Source organism: Suricata suricatta, chromosome 8 (assembly GCF_006229205.1).
Source record: "Suricata suricatta isolate VVHF042 chromosome 8, meerkat_22Aug2017_6uvM2_HiC, whole genome shotgun sequence".
Taxonomy (NCBI): domain Eukaryota; kingdom Metazoa; phylum Chordata; class Mammalia; order Carnivora; family Herpestidae; genus Suricata; species Suricata suricatta.
Window position 1 is genome coordinate 109,319,218 of NC_043707.1, and position 21,362 is coordinate 109,340,579.

General features: G+C 53.3%; 1 protein-coding gene across 3 annotated transcripts; it reads left to right on the forward strand.

Annotated features, from left to right (window-relative positions):
• The first annotated feature begins 29 nt into the window (after positions 1 to 29).
• P3H1 (prolyl 3-hydroxylase 1) lies at positions 30 to 17,178 on the forward strand. Of its 3 annotated transcripts, none has more exons than XM_029948781.1 (15): positions 30 to 537; positions 3,406 to 3,558; positions 5,324 to 5,513; positions 5,709 to 5,840; positions 6,904 to 7,043; positions 11,448 to 11,537; positions 11,820 to 11,872; positions 12,048 to 12,169; positions 13,176 to 13,303; positions 13,458 to 13,553; positions 13,947 to 14,097; positions 15,245 to 15,461; positions 15,830 to 15,905; positions 16,185 to 16,325; positions 16,704 to 17,178. In XM_029948781.1, the coding sequence occupies exons 1-15, from the start codon at positions 40 to 42 to the stop codon at positions 16,836 to 16,838; spliced, it is 2,322 nt and encodes a 773-aa protein (XP_029804641.1). In that variant the 5' UTR covers positions 30 to 39; the 3' UTR covers positions 16,839 to 17,178. The 3 variants fall into 3 exon arrangements, with proteins under 3 accessions (XP_029804641.1, XP_029804642.1, XP_029804643.1); XM_029948782.1 differs by having other exon boundaries at positions 15,344 to 15,461; XM_029948783.1 differs by lacking the exon at positions 30 to 537 and adding an exon at positions 561 to 854.
• The last annotated feature ends 4,184 nt before the right edge of the window (positions 17,179 to 21,362 follow it).

Below are 21,362 nucleotides of genomic sequence, written 5' to 3' on the forward strand. Positions count from 1 at the left end.
GCGGGGCTCCTGGGGGTGGGACTCTGATCTCCGTGGCGGATGGCGGGCGGTCTCGTTAGGTCTGAGGCTGCAATGGCTGCACGCTCTTTGAGGCTGCTGACCACATTGCTGGCGATTGCCGTCAGTGCTTCCCGGGCCGAGGTCGAGTCCGAGGCGGGATGGGATATGCCTGCGCCTGATCTGCTCTTCGCGGAGGGGACCGCCGCCTACGCGCGCGGGGACTGGGCAGGGGTGGTCCTGAGCATGGAACGGGCGCTGCGGTCTAGGGCCGCCCTGCGCGCCCTTCGCCTGCGCTGCCGCACCCGGTGTGCCGCCGACTTCCCGTGGGAGCTGGACCCCGACTCGTCCCCGAGCCTGGCGCAGGTCTCGGGCGCCACCGCCCTACAGGACCTGCGCTTCTTTGGGGGTCTGCTGCGTCGAGCCGCCTGCCTGCGCCGCTGCCTCGGGCCGCCGGCCGCGCACTCGCTCAGCGAGGAGCTGGAGTTGGAGTTCCGCAAGCGGAGCCCCTACAACTACCTGCAGGTCGCCTACTTCAAGGTGCAGACCTGTCCGGCCCCGGGCAGCAGGGATCCTTCTGGGCGTGGTTGCAGATGACCCGGGCGTACTTGGGGGGTCGGGGAAGTGTCCGCGGAGAGGGACGGTGGCCTCCTGGCCGGGGAGCTCTCCTCGGACCCAGGGAGAAGAGGGACCCTGCTGGAAGACCTGCTACGCCAGGTTCCCATAGGCAGATGGTAACCCCAAAGGTCCAGCCTGGGGTTACGGCACGGACCAAGCAAAACTTGGCCTTGTGTTCTCCGGGAGGCCTGCTAGAGGGAATTAAAGCTGCAGCTCGGGTCTCTCAACCGGATTTCATTGTAAGTGTCCGAGTGAGAAGTTAGGACCTTTCTACAATATCTTCCTTCCGGTTCGTTGTTCAGTGATGCTTTTCCTGCCGCCGGAGTGCTGCAGCTCCCTTTCAGGACGTGAGGTTGCCACGTCGCCAGTAGGGGCTGTCTATACACTGGGGCTGTGGGGGGACCCTATGACTATTGTCAGGTTTTCAAAGAAAATGAGCATTTTCAGGAATTCCAGAGTGGCTTAAGTCCAAGTGTATACATGGATTTGGAGCGTCCCTGGCTTTCGGTGGTGGTGATGATGATGATGATGATGATAGCCAGCACATACTTGCAGACCCTATTTTAAGAACTTTGTGTTGATTTGATTGCCCAGATCCTGTCAATATCCTATAAGGTAGGTGCTATTATTAGCCCCATTTTATTGGAGAAAACAAAGAAGGAGCTGTGCTGCATATTTATTATATCCATAGTTTAACAGACCTCGGTTCCAACTAAAGAGAGACTTAGAGAATCGTGGGGACCAGACGTCCACCTCTCCACAAGCATTTTGCTTACACAATTCTGTTCCCTTCTTCCGTGTTATTTGGGAAAGTACTGGATTTGAAACCAAAATAAGGGGACCATCTCTTTGTTCCTGTCACTTAACAGCACTTCCTAAAATTCTTTGACAAATGTTTCCCGAGTACCTACTACATTCCAGTTCTTGTATAGGTCATTAAAATGCTTAACTTGACATTGTTTTGTTTCATATTGCTTCCCTGTTAAGAAACAGTATAGAAGAAGCCAAAAAGGGTGTGTATATAGGGCTGTGGGATCACGAAGGAGGGAGAACCTAGCTTTGTTTCAGAGAAGCCAGGGAGACTGAAAGAAGAGTTGACAATTGAAGTCCTAAATCTCACTAGAGGAGAGGAAGAATGGCCATTCCAGGTAACGTGAGGCCAGACTAAGAATAGAGTTCTGCAGGCTTCAGGAGCCAGCATCAGTATCTGGTTGTAGAATGCTAGTTCTGGAATGTGGAATAAGCCTTGGGAGAAGGAGAAAGAGGTGGGGGGGCTAACCATTAGGAGATGAGTGTGGGTTGTCCACATGAGAGAAGGAAATTAGGTGCCTTGCTGCTTAGTAAAGTAGGACTGGGAGTGGAGACAGAAGATGGGAGAGAACAAGGAAATGCACAAGCAATGTATAAAGACAATGGTGGGAGAATAAATCCATAAAGGGGACAGATGTGGGGAAATTTCTTTTTATTTATTTATTTATTTATTTTTTTGAGAGACAGAGAAAGACTGTGAGCAGGGGAGGGTCAGAGAGAGAGGGAGATACAGAATCCAAAGCAGGCTCCAGCCTCTGAGCTGTCAGCACAGAGCCTGATGCGGGGCTCGAACCGACGAACCGTGAGATCATGACCTGAGCCGAAGCCAGACACTTAATGGACTGAGCCACCCAAGCGTCCCAAAATTGTACAATTAACAAAACAGGTACAGAGATGGTGATATTGACTCTGGGTCACCGAGCTATTTTAGGGCCCGAGCAAGGGCCGACTCCTTACTTAATGTGCATTTACTAGTACTGATGGTAAGATGAAAAGGAAAAAATTCTTAACATATTGATTATACCAACTAACATTTATTGAGCACTTAGTATGTACCCAGAACCATGTATTAGAAGCTACATGTCTATCACCTTGCCTAACATTCTCAACAGCCCTGTGAGTTAGTCAGTGCTCTCTGCAGATGAGACAGATTAGGGAACTGAATTTAGAGAGTAAACTTTAAGTGACTTATCTAAAGCCTCAGCAAGTGACTAATTAAACCTAGCTTTGTCACAGGTCTGTGCCACACTGAAGCCCATGTTAATCATTAGATCATCAGTGATTTATTTTAGCTTCTACATAGGAACCTGCGTAACACTGTCCATTGCTATGGGCATTATTGTGGCACATAGCACAATTTTTTTCTCCTCAGATTTCAGTATAACCTCATGATGAGCCCTGGGCTTTGAGTCAGAAGATGTCATGTCCGGAATTTGTATAAGACCTTAAAATTTTTCAGTCACCCATCTTTTCCTTGAATGTGTCAAAAACACTGGATTATATTTTATGCAAAAAAAAAGAAAAGTCTCTTCTAGGAAAATTCTTAGGCATAGTATCATTGTTAGCTTCTCTTTCTCCTCTATACTAAATTCTTGAAGCCTTAGACTTTTTTCAGCTCAGTCGCCACATCTGAATCTTGAGTGTATATTATTTGGGCAGTCGGTCTTCCATAGCATCCCCTCCAACTATATGACCTTTGTTTAAAAATAGCATGTTTACACTGTTGAAGGTTTACCTCCAATAATTTGGGGAACTGCTACGCCTGATTTGGGAAATGGCTGATTCTGCCCAGGGCTCTGTGCTCCTAATTTCTGGTATGTAGTTCAGTGTGTTTTCTGGGGCTGGCAAGGTTCTAGAGCATACTGTTTTGAGTGGAAAGCTCAGGAAGGTTGGGATTTCCTGTTTACCATGGACCGCGCATTTGGGCACAAACCTTCAGGGTTTGGATGTGAGGACTGTGTTCTTGTGCTTCACTCTTAGATAAACAAATTGGAGAAAGCGGTAGCAGCAGCCCACACCTTCTTTGTGGGCAACCCTGAACACATGGAGATGCGGCAGAATCTGGACTATTACCAAACCATGTCTGGAGTGAAGGAGGCCGACTTCAAGGATCTTGAGGCCACGCCCCATATGGTGAAGAAAACTCTGTCCCTTTTTCTCTCTCTTTTTATTATTTTTAATTTTTTTAAGGTTTCTTTACTTTTGAGAAGCAGAGTGCGAACGGGGGAGGGGCAGAGAGAGAGGACACAGAATCCGGAGCAGGCTCCAGGCGCTGAGCTGCCAGCACAGAGTCTGATGCGGGACCCAAACCCACAAACCGTGAGATCATAACCCGAGGTGAAGTCGAACACTTAAGTGACTGAGCCACCCAGGTGCCCTTCTCTCTCTCTTTTTATTAAAGTGACCTTTACTAGGCTTGTTTTCTGATTACAGACATAGTAGATGTACATTGTACATCACTAGAATAATGCAGATAAGTATAGGGCAGAAAGTAATCATCTGTAATTCTGCCTTCTTAACCAGTAGTTCAGGGCATCTGGGTGGTTCAGTTGATAAGTGTCTGACTTTGGCTCATGTCATGATCTCACAGCTCCTGGGTTTGAGACCCACCTCCAGCTCTCTGCTAACAGCTTGGAGCCTGGAGCCTGCTTTGGATTCTGTGTCTCCATTTCTCTCTGCCCATCCTTATTCATGCTCTTTCTTTCTCTCTCTCCCTCTTTTTCTCTCTCAAAAATAATTTTTTTTTAATTTGAAGAAAAAAACCCAGTAGTTCATATTTTAGCCTATTTTTAAAGTCTTCTATATCTTAATTTTTTTAATGTTTATTTATTTATTTTGAGAGAAAAAGAGAGCACATGTCAGGGAAGGACAGAAAGAGAGGGAGAGAGAGAATCCCAAACAGGCTTCACATTGTCAGTGCAGAGCCAGATCTGGGACTCAATCCCACAATGCATGAGATCAGGACCTGAGCCAAAACCAAGAGTTGGATGCTTAATTGACTCGATCACCAGGCACCTTCACTATATCTTAATTTTTTAATCTAATTTGGTATCATATTGTGTATGTATTTTTCAAAATCCTTTTTGAACTAACACTATATCATGAGACTTCTCTCATGTCTTCAGATTTTCTTTGAAAATACAATGTTTAATGGTTACATGATAGTCCATTTTATGCATAATTGTATTAATTTACTGTGTAGGTTTTTGCTTTCACTACAGTAAGTGGTGCAATGTACCTTGATGATCTTATTCTATTTGTTTAGCAAAAGTCCCTGTCCCACGAGATAATATCTGTGATGATAATACCATTTTATAAAGAGCTAATGCTCTCGGAAGTTTTAACAGGTTAGAAGTAGAGATATTAGAAACAAACGATATCAAAATGACTTTTAAAAAGTACATTGTGTACATTGCAGACATTATACAACTACACACTGTGTGTGTGTGTTGCATCGATTCTGTGACAAATGAAAATAGTTATTATGCACGAGAACAGGAGCTGTCGCACAGTTAGCCAACCCCAGTCTGCAGCCATCTGCAGCCCACATCACTCCTTGTGCTGGGAAGATTGCTACCCATCGACCGAGACCTCATTCTAGCATCTAAGTTATTCTTCATTAAATCTTTATTTTGAACACTATGATCCCTACAGAAAAGTACAAGAAAATGACAATGAACTCCCGCGTATCTTTTATCTAGATTGAGTTAAATGTTTTTGAGTGTGCAGAGAAACCTGTGAAGGCCATTTACAAAAGGCCTCCACTGGGTAGCAGGCACCGTTTTGCGTCCCTAACCCAAGGCAGGTCATGAGGACGGAGGTGCAGGGGGCGGGGGTGCAGAGCCAGGGCTGGGGGCTGGGCGCAAACCGCAGTTGAGTCCCCCCTTCCTCCCAGTAGCACGAGTTCCGGCTGGGAGTGCGACTCTACTCGGAGGAGCAGCCGCACGACGCGGTCGCCCACCTGGAGGCGGCGCTGCGGGAGTACTGGGTGGCGGACGCCGAGTGCCGCGCGCTCTGCGAGGGGCCGTACGACTACGACGGCTACAACTACCTGGAGTACAACACGGACCTGTTCCAGGCCATCGCAGGTGCGCGGCCGCGGGCCTGCCCTCACCTCCGCCCGGGGCTCCCCGGGCCACGTGGTGCTGATGCGCCCCAAACCCAAATCCCTGCCGGCTGAGAATCAGCCGAAAGTTCCTTCCGCTTGAACGTGTTCGTCTTCACCAGAATTTGAATCCTGAAGATCGACCTGCCGGTTACTCCTCCTCTTTGATTCCTTTCAGATCATTACATCCAGGTCCTCAGCTGTAAGCAGAACTGCGTCACGGAGCTGGCCTCCCACCCGAGCCGAGAGAAGCCCTTTGAGGACTTCCTCCCGTCACATTATAATTATCTGCAGTTTGCCTACTATAACAGTAAGGCCCTCTTTCTTCCTTCTGCGCTGCTTCTCAGTGGGAAGCCCAGAGCAAGGTAGGCAGGGATGGTGGCCCCAGTGCTGTTTCCACATGTTTGGCTTCTCACTGTGACTCTGGGAGGCACCCAGCGGGTGACCCCAGGGTGCTTTGGTGACAAGCCCCTGGCCCCAGAAGCCAAGGCCAGCAACCAGCAAAGCTAGGAGAGGGAGACCTAGGACCTCTCTTTTGTCCCTTCTATAACGTTTTAGCCTGATTTTCCATCTGAGTTAAGGTAGAGCAAAGGCAAGGGTACACTACCATTACTACCATTTAAACCAGTTCACAGGACATTTTCCAGCCCTTCTCCCTAGGACAGCGCTGACGTGCTGGGCAGGGGGCTGCCAGGATCCAAGCAAGCAGCAAGTGAGCAGGTCCTTACTGAGTTCCTTCTGTGTGCTAAGCATCACCACATACTCAAGAGTACGAGGTGTTTCTTTTTTTTTTTTTTTTAGACCATAGGCTTCTAGCATTTTGTTTTGTTTTGTTTTGTTTTGTTTTGTTTTGAAGAAATTTCTACACCCAACATGGGGTTTGAACTCACAACCCTAAGATCAAGAGTCAAATGCTCTTCTGACTTGAGCCAGCCAGGTGGCCCGAGTATGAGATGTTCATAGTTGGGTGGGGGAGACCCAACACATGTGAATGAGAACTGTCCTGTCAAAGACACAATCTGCTATTGCTCTGTCCCCATCTTCTGAAAATCTGTAGGGAACAGAAGGTAGGAAGATGGAAATGTTCATGGAATTGGTCTGTGAGGCTAGCGTTTGAATTACTTGTGAAAGGTTAAAGCTGTGGGCATTCAACACTAGGCAGGCCTGAGGACGCTGACGCCTTAAGTCAATTCTGTATTCTGTGTTTATGTGAATTCTGTTCTTCTCATTCTAGCCCTTCCCGCTTCAGACCGGGCAGCTGTGTTGGGTAGCAGGGCCACCTTGCGTGTCGTCACTGCCTTGGGCTACCAGTGGCTCTTGGCACCCAGGATTAGACCCTCTCTTCTCAGCCATTTCTTTTTTTTGCTTTGCAGTTGGGAATTATACACAGGCTATTGAATGTGCCAAGACCTATCTCCTCTTCTTCCCCAATGATGAGGTGATGACCCAGAACCTGGCCTACTACACAGCCATGCTCGGAGAAGAGCCAGCCGGATCCGTTGGCCCCCGTGAGGTGAGAGACTGGCATGAGTTAGGGCAGTGACCAGCCAAACCCAGACCAGAGAGCAGAAGGGGGGGGGGGGTGTCTGGCACTGCTTGAGCAGGGCAGTGGGAGGGCACTAACGCACTTGTCACTCAGGGACGAGGGAGCAGCCTTACTCAGTGTGATCGGGGCCCAGAAGTCTATTGTCTGAGTCGAAAAAGAAAAGCAGAATTGCAATGCAGGCACCCCTTTTTCCCTTTCTCGGCACCTCTGCTTTGAGGCTTGATACCGTTTGGCCAAGATCCATCATTTTTTTACTTCAAACTAAATTCTTTTTTCACTGGCCTGTTTTCTTGCCTCCTTTGCCTCCCTGTCCCTTCTTTCTGCCGTTGTGTGAGCTGAGCTCTCCCCCTCTCAGCACTAGGCCGGACTCACTCCCCACCAGACACAGTGACCAAAGAGAAACTCTGACATGTTCAGTGGTTATTTCTAGGTGGTGGAATATGGGTGATGTTTGTATCTTGCCTATTTTTTAAATTAGTTTTTAATTTTTTTAATGTTTATTTTAAAGACAGAGATAGAGCACAAGTGGGGGAGGGGCAGAGAGAGGGGGAGACACAGTATCTGCCGCAGGCTCCAGGCTCTGAGCTGTCAGCCCAGAGCCCAACATAGGGCTCAAACCCACGAACCGCAAGATCATGACCTGAGCTGAAGTCAGACACTTAACCAACTGAGCCACCCAGGCGCCCCTATATTTTCTAAATTCCCTCCAGTAAATGGTATTATTTTTGTACTTAAAAACACAGAAAGTTCTGTTTTTAAACTTAGTGAAACCTGATATGATGATCCTTGATATTTGTACACACGCCTTGCACACACCCTGGACCCTCTCCTTCTGGAGCCCAGAACAGTGAGTTGGGTTTGAAGTCACTAGTCTGAGCTTAGGCGCCGGCTTCTCTACTTACCAGCTGTGTAAACTTCTGCACGTCACGTGGGATCTCCGGCACACGGCATGGCCCCTCTGAGTCTCAGTTTTTCCTTCTTTAGGATGGGATTGTGGTTCTTACTCTAAGACCAGGTGAGCGTGAGGGTCAGATGGCATGCTGAGTATAAATGCACTTTGTGAGCCAGCAGGCACGAGTGTCTCCCAGGTGTTTTGTGGATGGGTGGCATCACGAGCATCTTGCTGACGGTACACAGCACAAGCGGCCAGGGGCCGGTTTCCTCACCTCTTACCTCAGCCGTCTCTTGAAATGGGGGACATCACTGCAGGAGCGGTCCCGGGGTTCAGAACAGGAGAACGAGATTCAGGAAGGCGAGCATGTCACCTGTGTCCTCTGACTCTTCTCAAACCCTGTCTGCATACTGCATAAACCTCGCTTTGGGCCAGTTTTTCACTTGGCCAGAGAAAAAAATGGTAAATAGCTACAATTACCCTAGAGGCAACTCATTTGCTTCTGCGCCAAATCTATGGGACAGATGTAGGGGGTGCGAACTGTGAGATCATACTCTGAGATGGAGTCACTATATATGCATTACTTTTTGTGTCTTTTTGAATGCCATCCAAAGCACAACCTTAGGGGGCGCCTGGGTGGCTCAGTCAGTTAGGCATCACACTTTGGCTCAGGTCATGATCTCATAGCTCGTGGGTTCAAGCCCCATGTCAGGCTCTGTACTGACAGCTCAGAGACTGGAGCCTGCTTCAGATTCTGTGTCTCCCTCTCTCTGCTCCTCTCCTGCTCTCTCTCTCTGTCTCTGCTTTTCTCTCAAAAATAAATAAACATTTAAAAAACTTTTTAATTAAAAAAAAATAAAGTGCAACCTAAGGGCACTGATGATACAGAAAGGTATTTAATCCAAATGCACAGAATGCCACAGTAAATCTAATAGTGGATATGTATGCAAGCTGTAGCCAAAGCATGGAAGAGAAATAATTGATTGGGGCGCCTGGGTGGCCCAGTCAGTTGAACATCAGATTCTTGATTTTGGCTCAGGTCGTGATCCCAGGGTCATACCATTGACTCCATGACGAGTGTGGACCTGGCTTAAAATTTTCTCTCTCAATCTCTCTCTCTTGCTTTCTCCCCCTCTGCCCTTCTCCCCTGATCATATGCCCTCTCTTTCTCTCAAATTTAAAAAAAAAAAAGGAAAGAATTGACTGACAAGTCATTAGGCTTCACAAGAGAAAGTGCTGTTGACATGTCTTAAAAGCCTTCAGCAGGTGAATGAGGCAAGTATGGGCCTTTTAGATGAAGAACTGCATGTGCCAAAACCTGGACCATTTTCACACATAAATGGAAGATGATACAGAAGATGAGGCCTGGGCGGGTCAGATTTTGAAGGGTCTTCAGTACCTTCCCAGGACCTCTACTCCATAAGGCAGACGGTTGTGGGTGCTTGAAGGGATTTAAACAGTAGCCCGACCAGGCTCAGAACGGGAAGGAGCTAGAAGCAGGAGGCCAGGACAGGGCTACGGTGGCAGTGGTGGTACAGAGCGGGGCTGCTGGGCCGAAGGAGGCAGTGGCTGGACGAGGGAACTGGGCAGGAGGAGTAGGAGGCGGTGTTGGCAGAATGGGTCACTCCTCCATCTTCCTATCTAATTAGAACCGAGTTTCCAGCTTTGGAGACACATGCTTGGTGCTGCCCACCTAGCTCAGGTACACCCAGGTAGTGCAGGGCGCTCTCCTCCCGGGTCTGCCCTGCCTCTAACGCCAGCCCCAGGTTTTCCCCTGTTCACCGGGAGAAGGAGGTAGAGAATCAGGCAGTAGCCGACTTCCCATGTGGCCGTGGTGGAGCTTACTTTTGAAAATAACCACCCTTTCCATGTGTGTGGCATTTAGTCTGAACAATTCTCCCATAGCGTTTATTTCATTTGGTTCTCATATGGTGAGGTGGGGCCCCCAGACTGCCCTGAAGGAAAAAAACCAAGGTTCTTCCTTCCTGGCTCTGGAATCCCTAGTCTCCAAATAGAAATAACCCTTCTCTTGCCATCCCCTCTCCTGTGGAGACCGGACCTTGTAATTGTCCTCTTTGGCCACTAGGTGGGGACCGTCTCATTTGAGGTGGTGCTTCTTCAGGTGTCTTTGTCTTGCTCAGTTATGAGCCTCCCCCCCGCCGCCCCCCACTTTATGGTCATATTAGTGAGTTTGGGGCAGAGGGGGGAATAAATCACTTTTAACTAGAACACTCCTTTCTGGAAAGAAGGTAACAGCATTAGCTGAGCCCTGTCCCAGGCCACGCTCTGTGTGTGTGGTTCACACCATCATCTCATTTAATCACCACAGCAACCCTGGTAGGGGGTGCTATTCTCCCACTTTACAGATGAGAACATTCCAGCTCCAGGAGATGGGCTAACTCCCACAGTGGCCTGTGGCTCGTAACGGTGACCCGGGTCTGTCTCTGTGTTACCCCAGGGCTGACATCGTTCCTGGCTCATAGCTGATACTCCACAAATCACTGCCGAGTGAATAAACGTAGGGGCATAGAGCTGTGGGAGAGGGTTAAATGGGAGAACACACCCAGCTGGGTGTCTAGCACTTGGTGAACCACTTAAACTCCTTAGGAGAAAATTTCCGTCTCCTCGTTGGGCAAATATGATAGATGATGTAGAATCATTGACATCCTGTTAACATTTTCCTTACTGCCGTCAACTTCTCTTTCAACTGATGGTGTCTTATTTTTCTTTTCTTTCCTCCTTCTGCTGCTTGGAGGCTAGCAGGGCACCTAGGGAGAGATGTGACCCGGAAGGTACCTAGTTTCCCCACCCTGGGTAAGCCCTCCCTGTGAGCACGAGTGGGGAGGCCCAGAAGGCCCGCTGCTCTGGCTGCAGCCCCGGAACTCCGGGAGGGATCCAGTCTGTTCAGAGTCTGAGCGGAGGCAGGGGCCTAACCCACATCACATGGGCTTTAGGATTGGGAAGACGTGGGTCTGAATACGGTCCCTCTCCATTTCCTATAGTGTCACCTTAAACAGGTCACATATCCCCTCTGCTCTCAGTGACTTTGTCTGTAAAATGAATAATATCAGCTTCAAAGGTGGCTGTAAAGGTTAAGGGACACAGAGCACCTAGGTCTCCTGCCTCAGCATTGAACCCCTATGGAAGTCCAGAAAGAACTCTCCTTCTTTGAAGAACGTTTCCCCATCTCCTGAGAATCATCAGATTTCCTGTCTCGGAGATTAAAGCGGGGAGGCAGGGGTCTTAGGCCACCCTCAGAGTCATTGCTTGTGCCAGGCCAGAGGAACCCTGGAGCAGAGAGCTGAGCCTTCTGTCCCAAACTGGAGAAAAGACACACTAGTACTAGTGGTGGTGGGAGAGTCTCAGGTCACACTGGGGGCCACAGCGCAGAACATGGGGTTGACCCCCCCCCCGGCCCCCCCAGCCGCAGAGCTAACAGGGCTGAGTTCCAGGGCCTGCCTTCCACTCCTTCTCCTCAGAGCGCCCGGGAGTACCGACAGCGCAGCCTGCTGGAGAAAGAACTGCTCTTCTTTGCTTACGATGTCTTCGGAATCCCCTTCGTGGACCCGGTGAGCCAGGATCTGGGGAGCTGGGGGCGGGGGGTCAGCTGTGTGATGCTGGGGAGAAAATCGTCAGGGGGCTGAGCCAGACATGGGATGTGTGAGCCAGAGGAAGTCAAAGGGGAATTCTGGGCAGCCAGCGGTGACTCCGGCTTCGACGCCTCACTTTACCTCCTGAAGGGAGGCAGGCCATGAGGCGGGTCGTCCCATAGGCTCTGGACTGCATGTGGAGGCCTGGAAGATGATGCAGGTCACCCTACAGCATTGATTTTTCTCCTGATCTGCTTTTAGGATTCATGGACTCCAGAAGAGGTGATTCCCAAAAGATTGCAAGAGAAACAAAAGTGAGGCCCCTGAAGAAACTGCATGGCTGGACCGGCCTGATGAGGCACTCGAGGCTTCCTGAGCCCAGGCAGATGTGAACTCCTGGCAGGGGGTGGGGGCTGGTGCAGGCTGCGAGGCTGGGGTGAGAGCCAGGGTGGCCCTGGAACACAGTCCTCAGGGCGGCCGTGCTCACAGGTCTGAACGGGAAACAGCCGTCCGCATCTCCCAGGAGATTGGAAACCTCATGAAGGAGATTGAGACCCTAGTGGAGGAGAAGACCAAGGAGCCGCTGGATGTGAGCAGGCTGACCCGGGAAGGTGAGAGGGCAGAGCCTGGGCGTCTCTCGCTGTCACACAGGCAGCAAGCAGGCGTCCCCATGCTAGCTGACCTGCTCCAGGACCTGGGCCAGGCTTAGCCTCACCTGGTGCCCTTCCTAACACACCAGGACTTCCACCCAGAAAGGGCACTGACGATTGGCCTCAGGTTAAGAAATAGGACTCCTGTGTCACTGCAACACTAGTTCAGCTTGCTGCAGTCAGTGTTTATAGCACAGACCTCATCCTGTCTCCCTGTTTCCATCATGCACCCTGTCACCAAGCCTCCGGATCAGAGGGCTCTTGCCCTTGCCTGCCCCCTCCAAGCTGCACTGAGACTGCTTTTCCTCACCTGTCTCCCCAGGCCTTTCTTCCTCCTGCTGCAGCAGGCCCCCAGCACCTGCTGTCTGGACTCCTGTCCCTCCTTGGTCTGTCCTTCCCCTCCCCGCCATGTGGCTAGACCCATCTTCCAAACACGGGACCCTGTCCCTCCCCACCCTGCCTGTCCCTTTCCTGTCATGTCGAGCTCTTCCCCTGCTTATCCCTTCTGTTCATCTGCCCTGGGCTGCTCTTCCTCCAGCCTGTCCCTCCTCCCAGGGCACGCCCGTCCTCTCTGCCCACGAAGCCTTCCTTAATCTCCCAGCTGTGGGGATCCCCTCCCTCTTTCTTTTGAGCAACCATGGCAGCCTTCTCTGTGTTTGCACAGTCTGCCCGTGTGCATGCTTGTTGGAAGATGTGCCGCCTTCCCGAGTGGAACCCTCCTTAACTGGCAAAGGCCCAAGAGCCAACAACTGTTCGGGAGGGGCCGGGACTAGCGCTTGGCTCTCGTGTCTTGTCAGCTCCAAGTTCTGTCCCCCCACCCACCCCCGGCCACCGCACCTTTGGCAGTGACCAAGTAGGAGGTTTCTCTGGCGACCTGATAACACCTGGAATTTCTCTCCCCATCCAGTGGAGAGTGTCTCGGCAGAACTGCTGCGGGGCTCAGCCCAGTCTTCTGACTGCTTTGCAGGTGGCCCACTGCTCTACGAAGGCATCAGTCTCACCATGAACTCCAGAGTCTTGAATGGTTCCCAGAGGGTGGTGATGGACGGTGTCATCTCTGATGACGAGTGCCGGGAGCTGCAGAGACTTACCAACGTAGGGAAGCCTCGTGACGGCACCTTCTCCCCAAGGCCCAGCCTCCCCTGCGCCAGTGCCTTAGTGCCGCACTCACCTACCCCTCACCACTGACCACCTCTTCCCAGACCCTCAGCTGCCCTGGCTAAGGCCTCCTGTGTTTTGGGCCTTGTAGGCGGCAGCAACGTCAGGAGATGGCTACCGGGGTCAGACCTCCCCACACACCCCCAGTGAGAAGTTCTATGGAGTCACTGTCTTCAAGGCCCTCAAGGTAAAATCAATACTCGTTCTAGAGTGTGGGGGATAGGGAGAGGGGAAGCTCAGCCTTCGGGCGGGGGGAGGAGGGATGGAGGCAGGAAAGGTAAGTGTCTGCCTGTCACAGGATGAATGAAGTTGAGGTAGGCCCCCCGTTGAGTCCTGGCTGGTAACTCAGTGTGATCTGAGCGAGGCAGCAAGACCAGACCGGTGTCCACGCCTGAGGGGCTGCACAAACTATTTCTAAAGAGAAGGGCGTGGGAGGGGCAGGTGTAACACAGGAGGGCGGCGTGCATGGGTGCAGGGGTGGCACGTTGGGCAAGGGACAATAGGGGGCCAGGTGCCTCAGTGGGCCCTGTCCGCTCACAGATGGGCATTCAGGGCAGCTGACCGCTGGTCTCCTTGGCAGCTGGGGCAGGAAGGGAAGGTTCCCCTGCAGAGCGCGCACCTGTACTACAACGTGACCGAGAAGGTGCGGCGGGTCATGGAGTCCTACTTCCGCCTGGACACACCCCTCTACTTCTCCTACTCACACCTGGTGTGCCGTACCGCCATCGAAGGTGGGCCTGCTCCATCCCTGCCCCTTCCGCTGAGCACACGCTGCGCCCGACACGGGTGCTGGGGATTTGGAGAGGAACAGGGCAGGGTCCTTTCCATCCTGGTTGGGGAACCAGAAAGTGGCAACCCAGTGTGATCAGTGCAGCCCAGGAAGTTACAGTCAGTCAACTGGGAGGATAGGAGGACTTCCCGGAGGAGGCGATGACAGTTGTGCAGGATGAATTGGAGTTGCGGAGTGCCCAGGTGATGAGAGGTTGTTCGAGCCAGAAGGAACAGCATGTGCAGACGAGTGCAGGCATTGGGCACTGGCGGTGGGCACTAAGAACGTGGCCGTGTCTGGGGAGTGGGGTTGAAGTCGCAGGGGTCCGATAAGGCTGGGGAGGCCTCCAGAAGCCAGATTATGGAGAGCTGCATTCAGGAGTTGGTTTTCGTCCCGTAGACCATTGGCTCTCAGCAGTGGCATTGGACGTACTGGTGTGTAGATGAGTCATGAGCTGAGTTGCAAGTTCGCAGTCACAAACCGTTAAATACCAAATCTGGGAGAGATCTAGTTTTATAAGTCAGAGTGGATGAAGGAGCACCCGGCTGGCTTCGTCAGCAGAATGTGGAACTCCTTGAGAGAAGTGAGCGAGGGGCCGAGAGAGGGAGAGAAAGAATCCCACAACGGGCAGAGAGACAGGGACAGAGAATCCTATGCACACTCCGCACTGTCAGTACAGAGTCTGAAGGTCAAGCTCACCCGATACGGGGCTCAAACTCACGAACTGTGAGATCACAACCTGAGCCAAAGTCAGACACTCAGCTGACTGAGCCCCCCAGCACCCCACTAACTCTTTACTTTTGCTCCCGTCCATTCCCCTCTGGACTGTCCTCACCTTGGCTCTCACCGCATATGGAGCCTCACCGCACCCTACCTGTACCCTGCTACCCTCCTGACTCCTCATTTTTACTCCCCTGGGGATTCCTGCTTTGTAGCATAGCCAGAAAACTGGGGTCATGCAGCTCAGTGCAGGACTTGCCCTTGGCTAGAGACTCCCGACCCTACTCGCTGCACCTGTTTCCCCACCAAGAACCTTCCAGGGAAACCTGCAGATTTGTCCTGGCCTCTGGGCTGATGGCATAGTCCCCTAGTTCATCGGCCGTTTCCAGAGACCCAGACGCACTTGAGGAAGTACCCCCCATGGCAGCAGGAGAGGTGCAGTGTCTCCAGAGGTGCCCCCGCCTTAATGCGCCTTACCCCGGCCCCAGAGGCACAGGCTGAGAGGAAGGACAGCAGCCACCCAGTCCACGTGGACAACTGCATCCTGAATGCCGAGGCCCTCGTGTGCATCAAGGAGCCCCCCGCCTATACCTTCCGGGACTACAGGTGACAACCGTCCTCCCTTCCCAACACATGAACACGCAGGTGTGGGCCCAGCTGTCCCCAGAATCCAGTCCCTATCCCCACACCCTCTGGCTAGGAGGTCGGACAGTGAGGGAGTCATTCCAGTGGCATGATGAGGAGAACACAGGATTTTCGGGAGCGAGGGTGGAGGGGTGGGAAGGCTGGGGTGATGTTTGAGTCTTCAGAGAAGAGTCTAGAAGGCTTTCTTTCCACGAAAGCCACCCTGCAGCTGCTGGCTAAGATCTCCTGGAGATGAAGGAACTGGAGCTGTAGGTGGTCCGGGGAGTAGGGGGGAGGGCAGAGGAGGAGGAGGAGGAGGAGGCCTATGGTGAGATGCTGTCTGTTCCCAGTGCCATTCTTTACCTAAATGGAGACTTCGATGGAGGAACCTTCTATTTCACTGAACTAGATGCCAAGACTGTGACAGTGAGTGTGCCCTTGTCCCCGTCCCTGGGAGACAAAACCCCCCAAAGCGCCATGGGCAGAGTGGCCAGGCTCCGCTCCTCAAGCTGGTTGGGGGAAGGGCTTTGAGATGTGTCACCTACTCCTCTGTGGCCACCTTCTCTCCAGCTCTGGTCTTTGGGAAGCCAGGCTGAGGAACCACCCTTGACCCCGGACCCTGATGATCCCGTGTCCCTTCTGAAAATAGGTTACAGTCTCTGTCCCGTGTACCACCCCCCCACACACACTTTGTGTCTCCCTCAGGCAGAAGTGCAGCCCCAGTGCGGGAGGGCCGTGGGATTCTCCTCAGGCACCGAAAACCCACATGGAGTGAGGGCTGTCACCAGAGGACAGCGCTGTGCCATCGCCCTGTGGTTCACGTTGGACGCCCGGCACAGCGAGCGGGTGAGAGCTCCTGGGGCCACTGTGGTCTGCTCCCACCTTCCCCAGTCTTGGTGCAAGTGGCTTAGACATGATAAGAGTCCAGGCCCCGAGTCCACAGAGGGCCCTCCCTCCTGTGGTGTCACCTTTGTCCTCCCTGGCCCTTCCTCCTTACTTGTAAACAGGGCTGCAGGGCGGGGATGCCAAGATGGGGGACGGTCCTGGTGCCTGGCTCCTGGCTGGGCAGCACCCCTGCTGTCCGCCCAAGAGGAGGAGCTGCTCGGAAGGAGAGGGGCTCAGAAGCCGTGGAGAAAGACTCTTGTTCTCTGGGACATGGCCCCCGAGAGAGGGAAGTGCCTGGCCCAGAGGCCCCTCTCAGTGGGCAGGGATTTGTCTTTACAGGACAGGGTGCAGGCGGATGACCTGGTGAAGATGCTCTTCAGCCCAGAAGAGATGGACCTCTCCCAGGAGGGGCCCCCCAAGCCCGTCGAGGAGTCTCTTCCGGGCAGGGAGGCGGCACGCAAGGATGAGCTCTGACAGCGTCCAGCTCGCTGGGGATGGGTGGCCAGACCCACCTCGAGGAACTGTCCCACACCCTGGACCATCCGGCCCCTGGGGGCTGCAGAGCCGCGGGGAAGTTCCGTCTGCTGCCCGGCCAACAGGTCCCTGCTCACAGCCGTCCGCACGGTGCTCCCGCTCCCCAAAGCGGACATGGCAGGACGGCCTGCTCTCCCCTGGACCTGGCCGAGGGCTCAGGACACAGGACCCGGGCCACCCCTGGGGGCCTGCACAGGCAGCACCTGACAGCAATACAGTATTTAAGCGTCTGTGTAGACAACCAAAGAATAAATGATATGTGGGGTGTTTTTACTCTGTAGTTTGTTGAAAGGATAGAAATGTGCCACCTGCTGTAGAACTGTCACTTGATAAAGATCGCTCTGGGCAGGACGCAGCTCCAGGGCCATGTGAAGAGGCCTGGCGCAGGGCCCGGCTTAGCCACTTCTGTGCAGCCTCAGGCCAGACGCTTACCCTCAGGAACCTCAGAGTTGTCATTGGTACAATGGGGCCCCCGGTCCTTGCTCTGCCCACCTCCTAGCAGTTGGGTGGCCCGGCTGTGACAGCACTTTGTAAACTGGAACGCTCTGGGTGAATGGTAGGGATTATTCTTAATCCCTCTCTGGCAGCGACCAGCAGGTCAGCAGTGCCCTGGCATAGTGCCCCCATGTCAGCCACATGCGTCCTGCCCTGCTGTCTGGCCTCAGAGTCCCGGTACCTCAGGGCTTTTGTGTACAGGACGGCGCACACCTCCAGGAAGACTGCTCCCCTGGCCACAGGCCCATCACTCCTGGGCCTGAGAGGCTGTGGGGTATGGAGTTAGGGAAGCTGCACTCTGAGTTCTCATTTATTCACTCAGCCAGGAGCGAGGTACTGAGCACCAGCTAAGTGCCTGGTGCTGGGAATACAGTGCCCAACAAGTCCCCGGCCTCACGGAGCTATCTTAGTGGGGGAGACTGGTGATAAACATGTAAACGTGTGTGCATGTGCTCTCATGTGGGTGTGTGACCTTTCAAGGTAGAAAAGAAAGCAAATCAGACCCAGAGGAGGCGGGGCCCAGCATGGAGGCTGACAGCACAGAGTGGGCAAAGGAGGACGGCCAGTGAGACGGGCGTCTTGGGCTTCGTTGGGCACTGTGGGCACTTGAGCTGTGACTCAGTGAGACAGGAGCCCTCGGAGGAGCAACAGCACCTGCTGACATTGCCAAGGCCTCTGTGAAGGGTGTGTGGAGAAGGCGCTTTGGGGCAAGGACCAGATGAGGAGGCTGCGGCAGACGCTGGTGGGGGAGGAGAGGCTGATGTTGATCAGGGTGCCGGCGGTGAAAGTGGTAGAAACGATCAGGTTCTGGACCCGAATTTTTATTTTTTATTTTGTTTATCTTTTAGAGAAAGAAAGACAGAGTGCGAGTTGGGGAGGGGCAGAGAGAGGGAGACACAGGATCTGAAGCAGGCTCCAGGCTCCGAGCTGTCAGCACAGAGCCCCATGTGGGGCCCAAACTCACGAGTGTGAGATCATGACCTGAGCTGAAATCAGACATCCAACTGACTGAACCACCCAGGCCTCCCTGGACCCATTTTTCAGGTATAGCCCACGGGAGTCACTGGTGGGTCGGGTGGTGGGAAGAAAAGGAGCATCACGAAGGCTTCCAGCCTAAGCACTTGGAAAAACGGAGCCGTGTCCCCCCGACAGGGAGACTGTGGAGAGATGGCGCTGGGCATGGACCTGGGAGCCCGGTGTTACGAGTGTTATGCTCAAGTTCAAGGAGCCTGTTGGGCCTGGAAGCAGAAATGTCAACTAGACGGTTGATCGGATGTATGGATCCGGAGTTCAGGGAGAGGAGGAGGGAGGGGCCATAACTTTAGGCACCGTCATGGCTATGGATGGTGTTCAGTGCGGGAGGCTGAGGTCAGCATAGACAGGAACAGGCGGAAGACTGAGCCTGGCGGGGCAGTGGGACCCAACAGAGCATAGGGGGCCAGCCGCGAGCAGGAGAGCCAAAAGGGACGGTGTCCCTGTGGCCGATGGCAGCGGCTCACGGAGGAGCGGGGAGCAGGTGGCAGTGCTGCTGAGAGGCCGAGCGGATGGGAACTGAGGACCCACTCAGGACCAGGTGACATGGAGATGGCGGGAGCCTGGCAAGAGACACTCTGGAGAGGCGGTGTGGACGAAAGGTGAGCTGGAGCGCCTCGCGAGAAGGCGGAAAACACGAAGTGGCGATGGCAGGTGTAGACAGCGCTTCTCATGAGCTCAGCTCTCCATGGGGGCATCGGGTAGAGCTGGAGGAAGACAAGCAGCTGTTCCTAAGCTGGGAGGCAGCAGCGTGTGTGAGCGTGCTCAAGGACATGGGGTGGTCTCTCTGCCAGTCACCGGCAATCGTGTCCTGTTAGGTGAACACTTGCCATAGGGAGAGAGGATGCACTGATGGAAGGAGCATGAGCTTTGCCCACGGTCTGGGCTGGACAAAGCTCACTTCCACCCTGGGAGTCGTGCGACCTCAGAGGGCACGTCCTCCCCAGTAACGCGGGTCCAGGGCCCTTACGGCCCAGGATGCCTGACAGGAGTAACGAGGGAATGGTCCTGATGCACCTGGCACCGTGCTTAGCACGTAGTAGACACTCAACAGAACAGAAGCTACATCGGCCTGATTCTGGTCCTCCAGAAGTTTCCACATTAAGGCAGATGATGACCTTTACAATTTCACTGTATGCCAACCACACAGAGACAGCCGATTGTCAGGAAAGGCCAAATGTTTTCACCGTTCACAGAACCGGGAAAAGTGCATGTAATTAGGGGTGGGGGCTAGTTCTTTGGGAAGCAGCGGGGCGATGGCAGGGTCCTGGCTGTCTGAGCCGGAGTGGGGGAGGAGTCTGCTTGAGATGAAGGGACAGCATCATGGGAGCATTAGCAGGGATGGAAGACAACCCAGCAGACCGGAGAAGATGCAGACTTGGAAGGAGCTGGTCTCTGGCGCCCCAGGCCGCTGGCAGGGTTCTCGGCAAGGGTGTCAAAGAGAGCCTGTACTCAAGGTTGTTTGGGGGGGAGAGGGCACCACCAGCCGCCATGTGTGTTGTGGAGACACCTCCCCCGCCATCCTGGATGAAGTGTGGGGACTCCCTCACTTCCTGGCTGGGTGGCCGGAAGCAAGTCTTCTCCATTCCCAGCATGTGTTTCCACGGGAGAGTCTGAGTCTCAGTTGCAGGGGAGTTAAGATCAGCACCACCTCTTGAGCCCCCAAGAGGTGGGGGTTGAGGTGGTGGGTGCTGAGGGGGTGCTGGATGACAGCTGACTGAATCAGGCCCTCCTGGCTGGCAGCGGGACAGGGCCAGGAAACAGCTCCAGTGTTTCACCGGGAGGGAGGCACAAACATTTAATCCCCAAACCAATCAGTCAATGATCAACACGAGGGCTCTCTGCCAGGTACCGCTGGGCACGACGTGGCTGCGGGTCGCCAGTCACAGGCAGCCAACCCACACCCTGGATGACAGGGCAAAGCGGGGGAAGGCCTTGCCCAGCGGGGAGTCTTTATAGAAGAGGGTTCATCAGGCACATTTCTTCAGGCATGTTATGTTTTCCAAAAGAACTTTCACCCATTATTTGATCCCTGTAACCCCCCTCATGAACCAGACAGGGCCAGTGCTATTTTATCTCAGAGAGGCTAAGGGACTTGCCTGATGTCACACAGCTTTTCGGTGGCAGAGGTAAAGCCAGAGCCTTCTTGTACCCTATATGAAAGCACTTGTTAAACAGGGACGTGTGGCACCCCAGGGCGGTTTCTAATGAATTCCTAATGGAGGCTGAGCTGGGACCCTGAGCCTTCCTGCTGTCCCCGCATGCCTGGGAGTCACTGGACTGCAGGGATAGCAGGGACTCCACCCAGGAGCAGGATCTGAGGTCCACAAGGCTGGAGCCTTGGTGAGGGAAGGCCCTCAGGGTAGGAGGGAACATTCTGGTAGAACAGACTTGGGAAACCTCAAATAACAAAGAGGAGGGTTACGCAGAAGAGCTTCAGAGGGGACGTGAGCCTCATTCTGGACCACAAAGTGGCCCTGGGTCCTCAGGGCGAGGGACAGATGCCCTGGATGGAGGAATGTGCAGGCATCCTGATATCTCTGAAGCTCCAGCACCCACTGACTTCGCTCTTGGGGACAGCTGTGTGACCCTAAGTGGCTCACTTCCCCTGTTCCACTCTCAGCCCCTCGTTCATCAGAGCCTCCTCAGAGAGGCAGGGTGTGGGGGGAATGTGGCGCTAATGCACAGATCTGCTGTGTCCTCGGTCAGGGTAGGCTACCTCTCTGCCTTGGCTCCTTATCCGTGGAGGGCCTGCACGCAGAGAAGGGCTGCCTTGAGGACTGGATGGTTCTGGGTGCAGAAAGGGTGCTCACTGCATCCCCAGAAGTCTCTGCTCTGGGCTCCAGCAATGTCCTCTGTTCTCCCTGATTGTACTATGTCTTGTACCACTGTCTGTGGTAGAAAAGGGATTCCAACTCAGCCCTGATTTGTCTACAA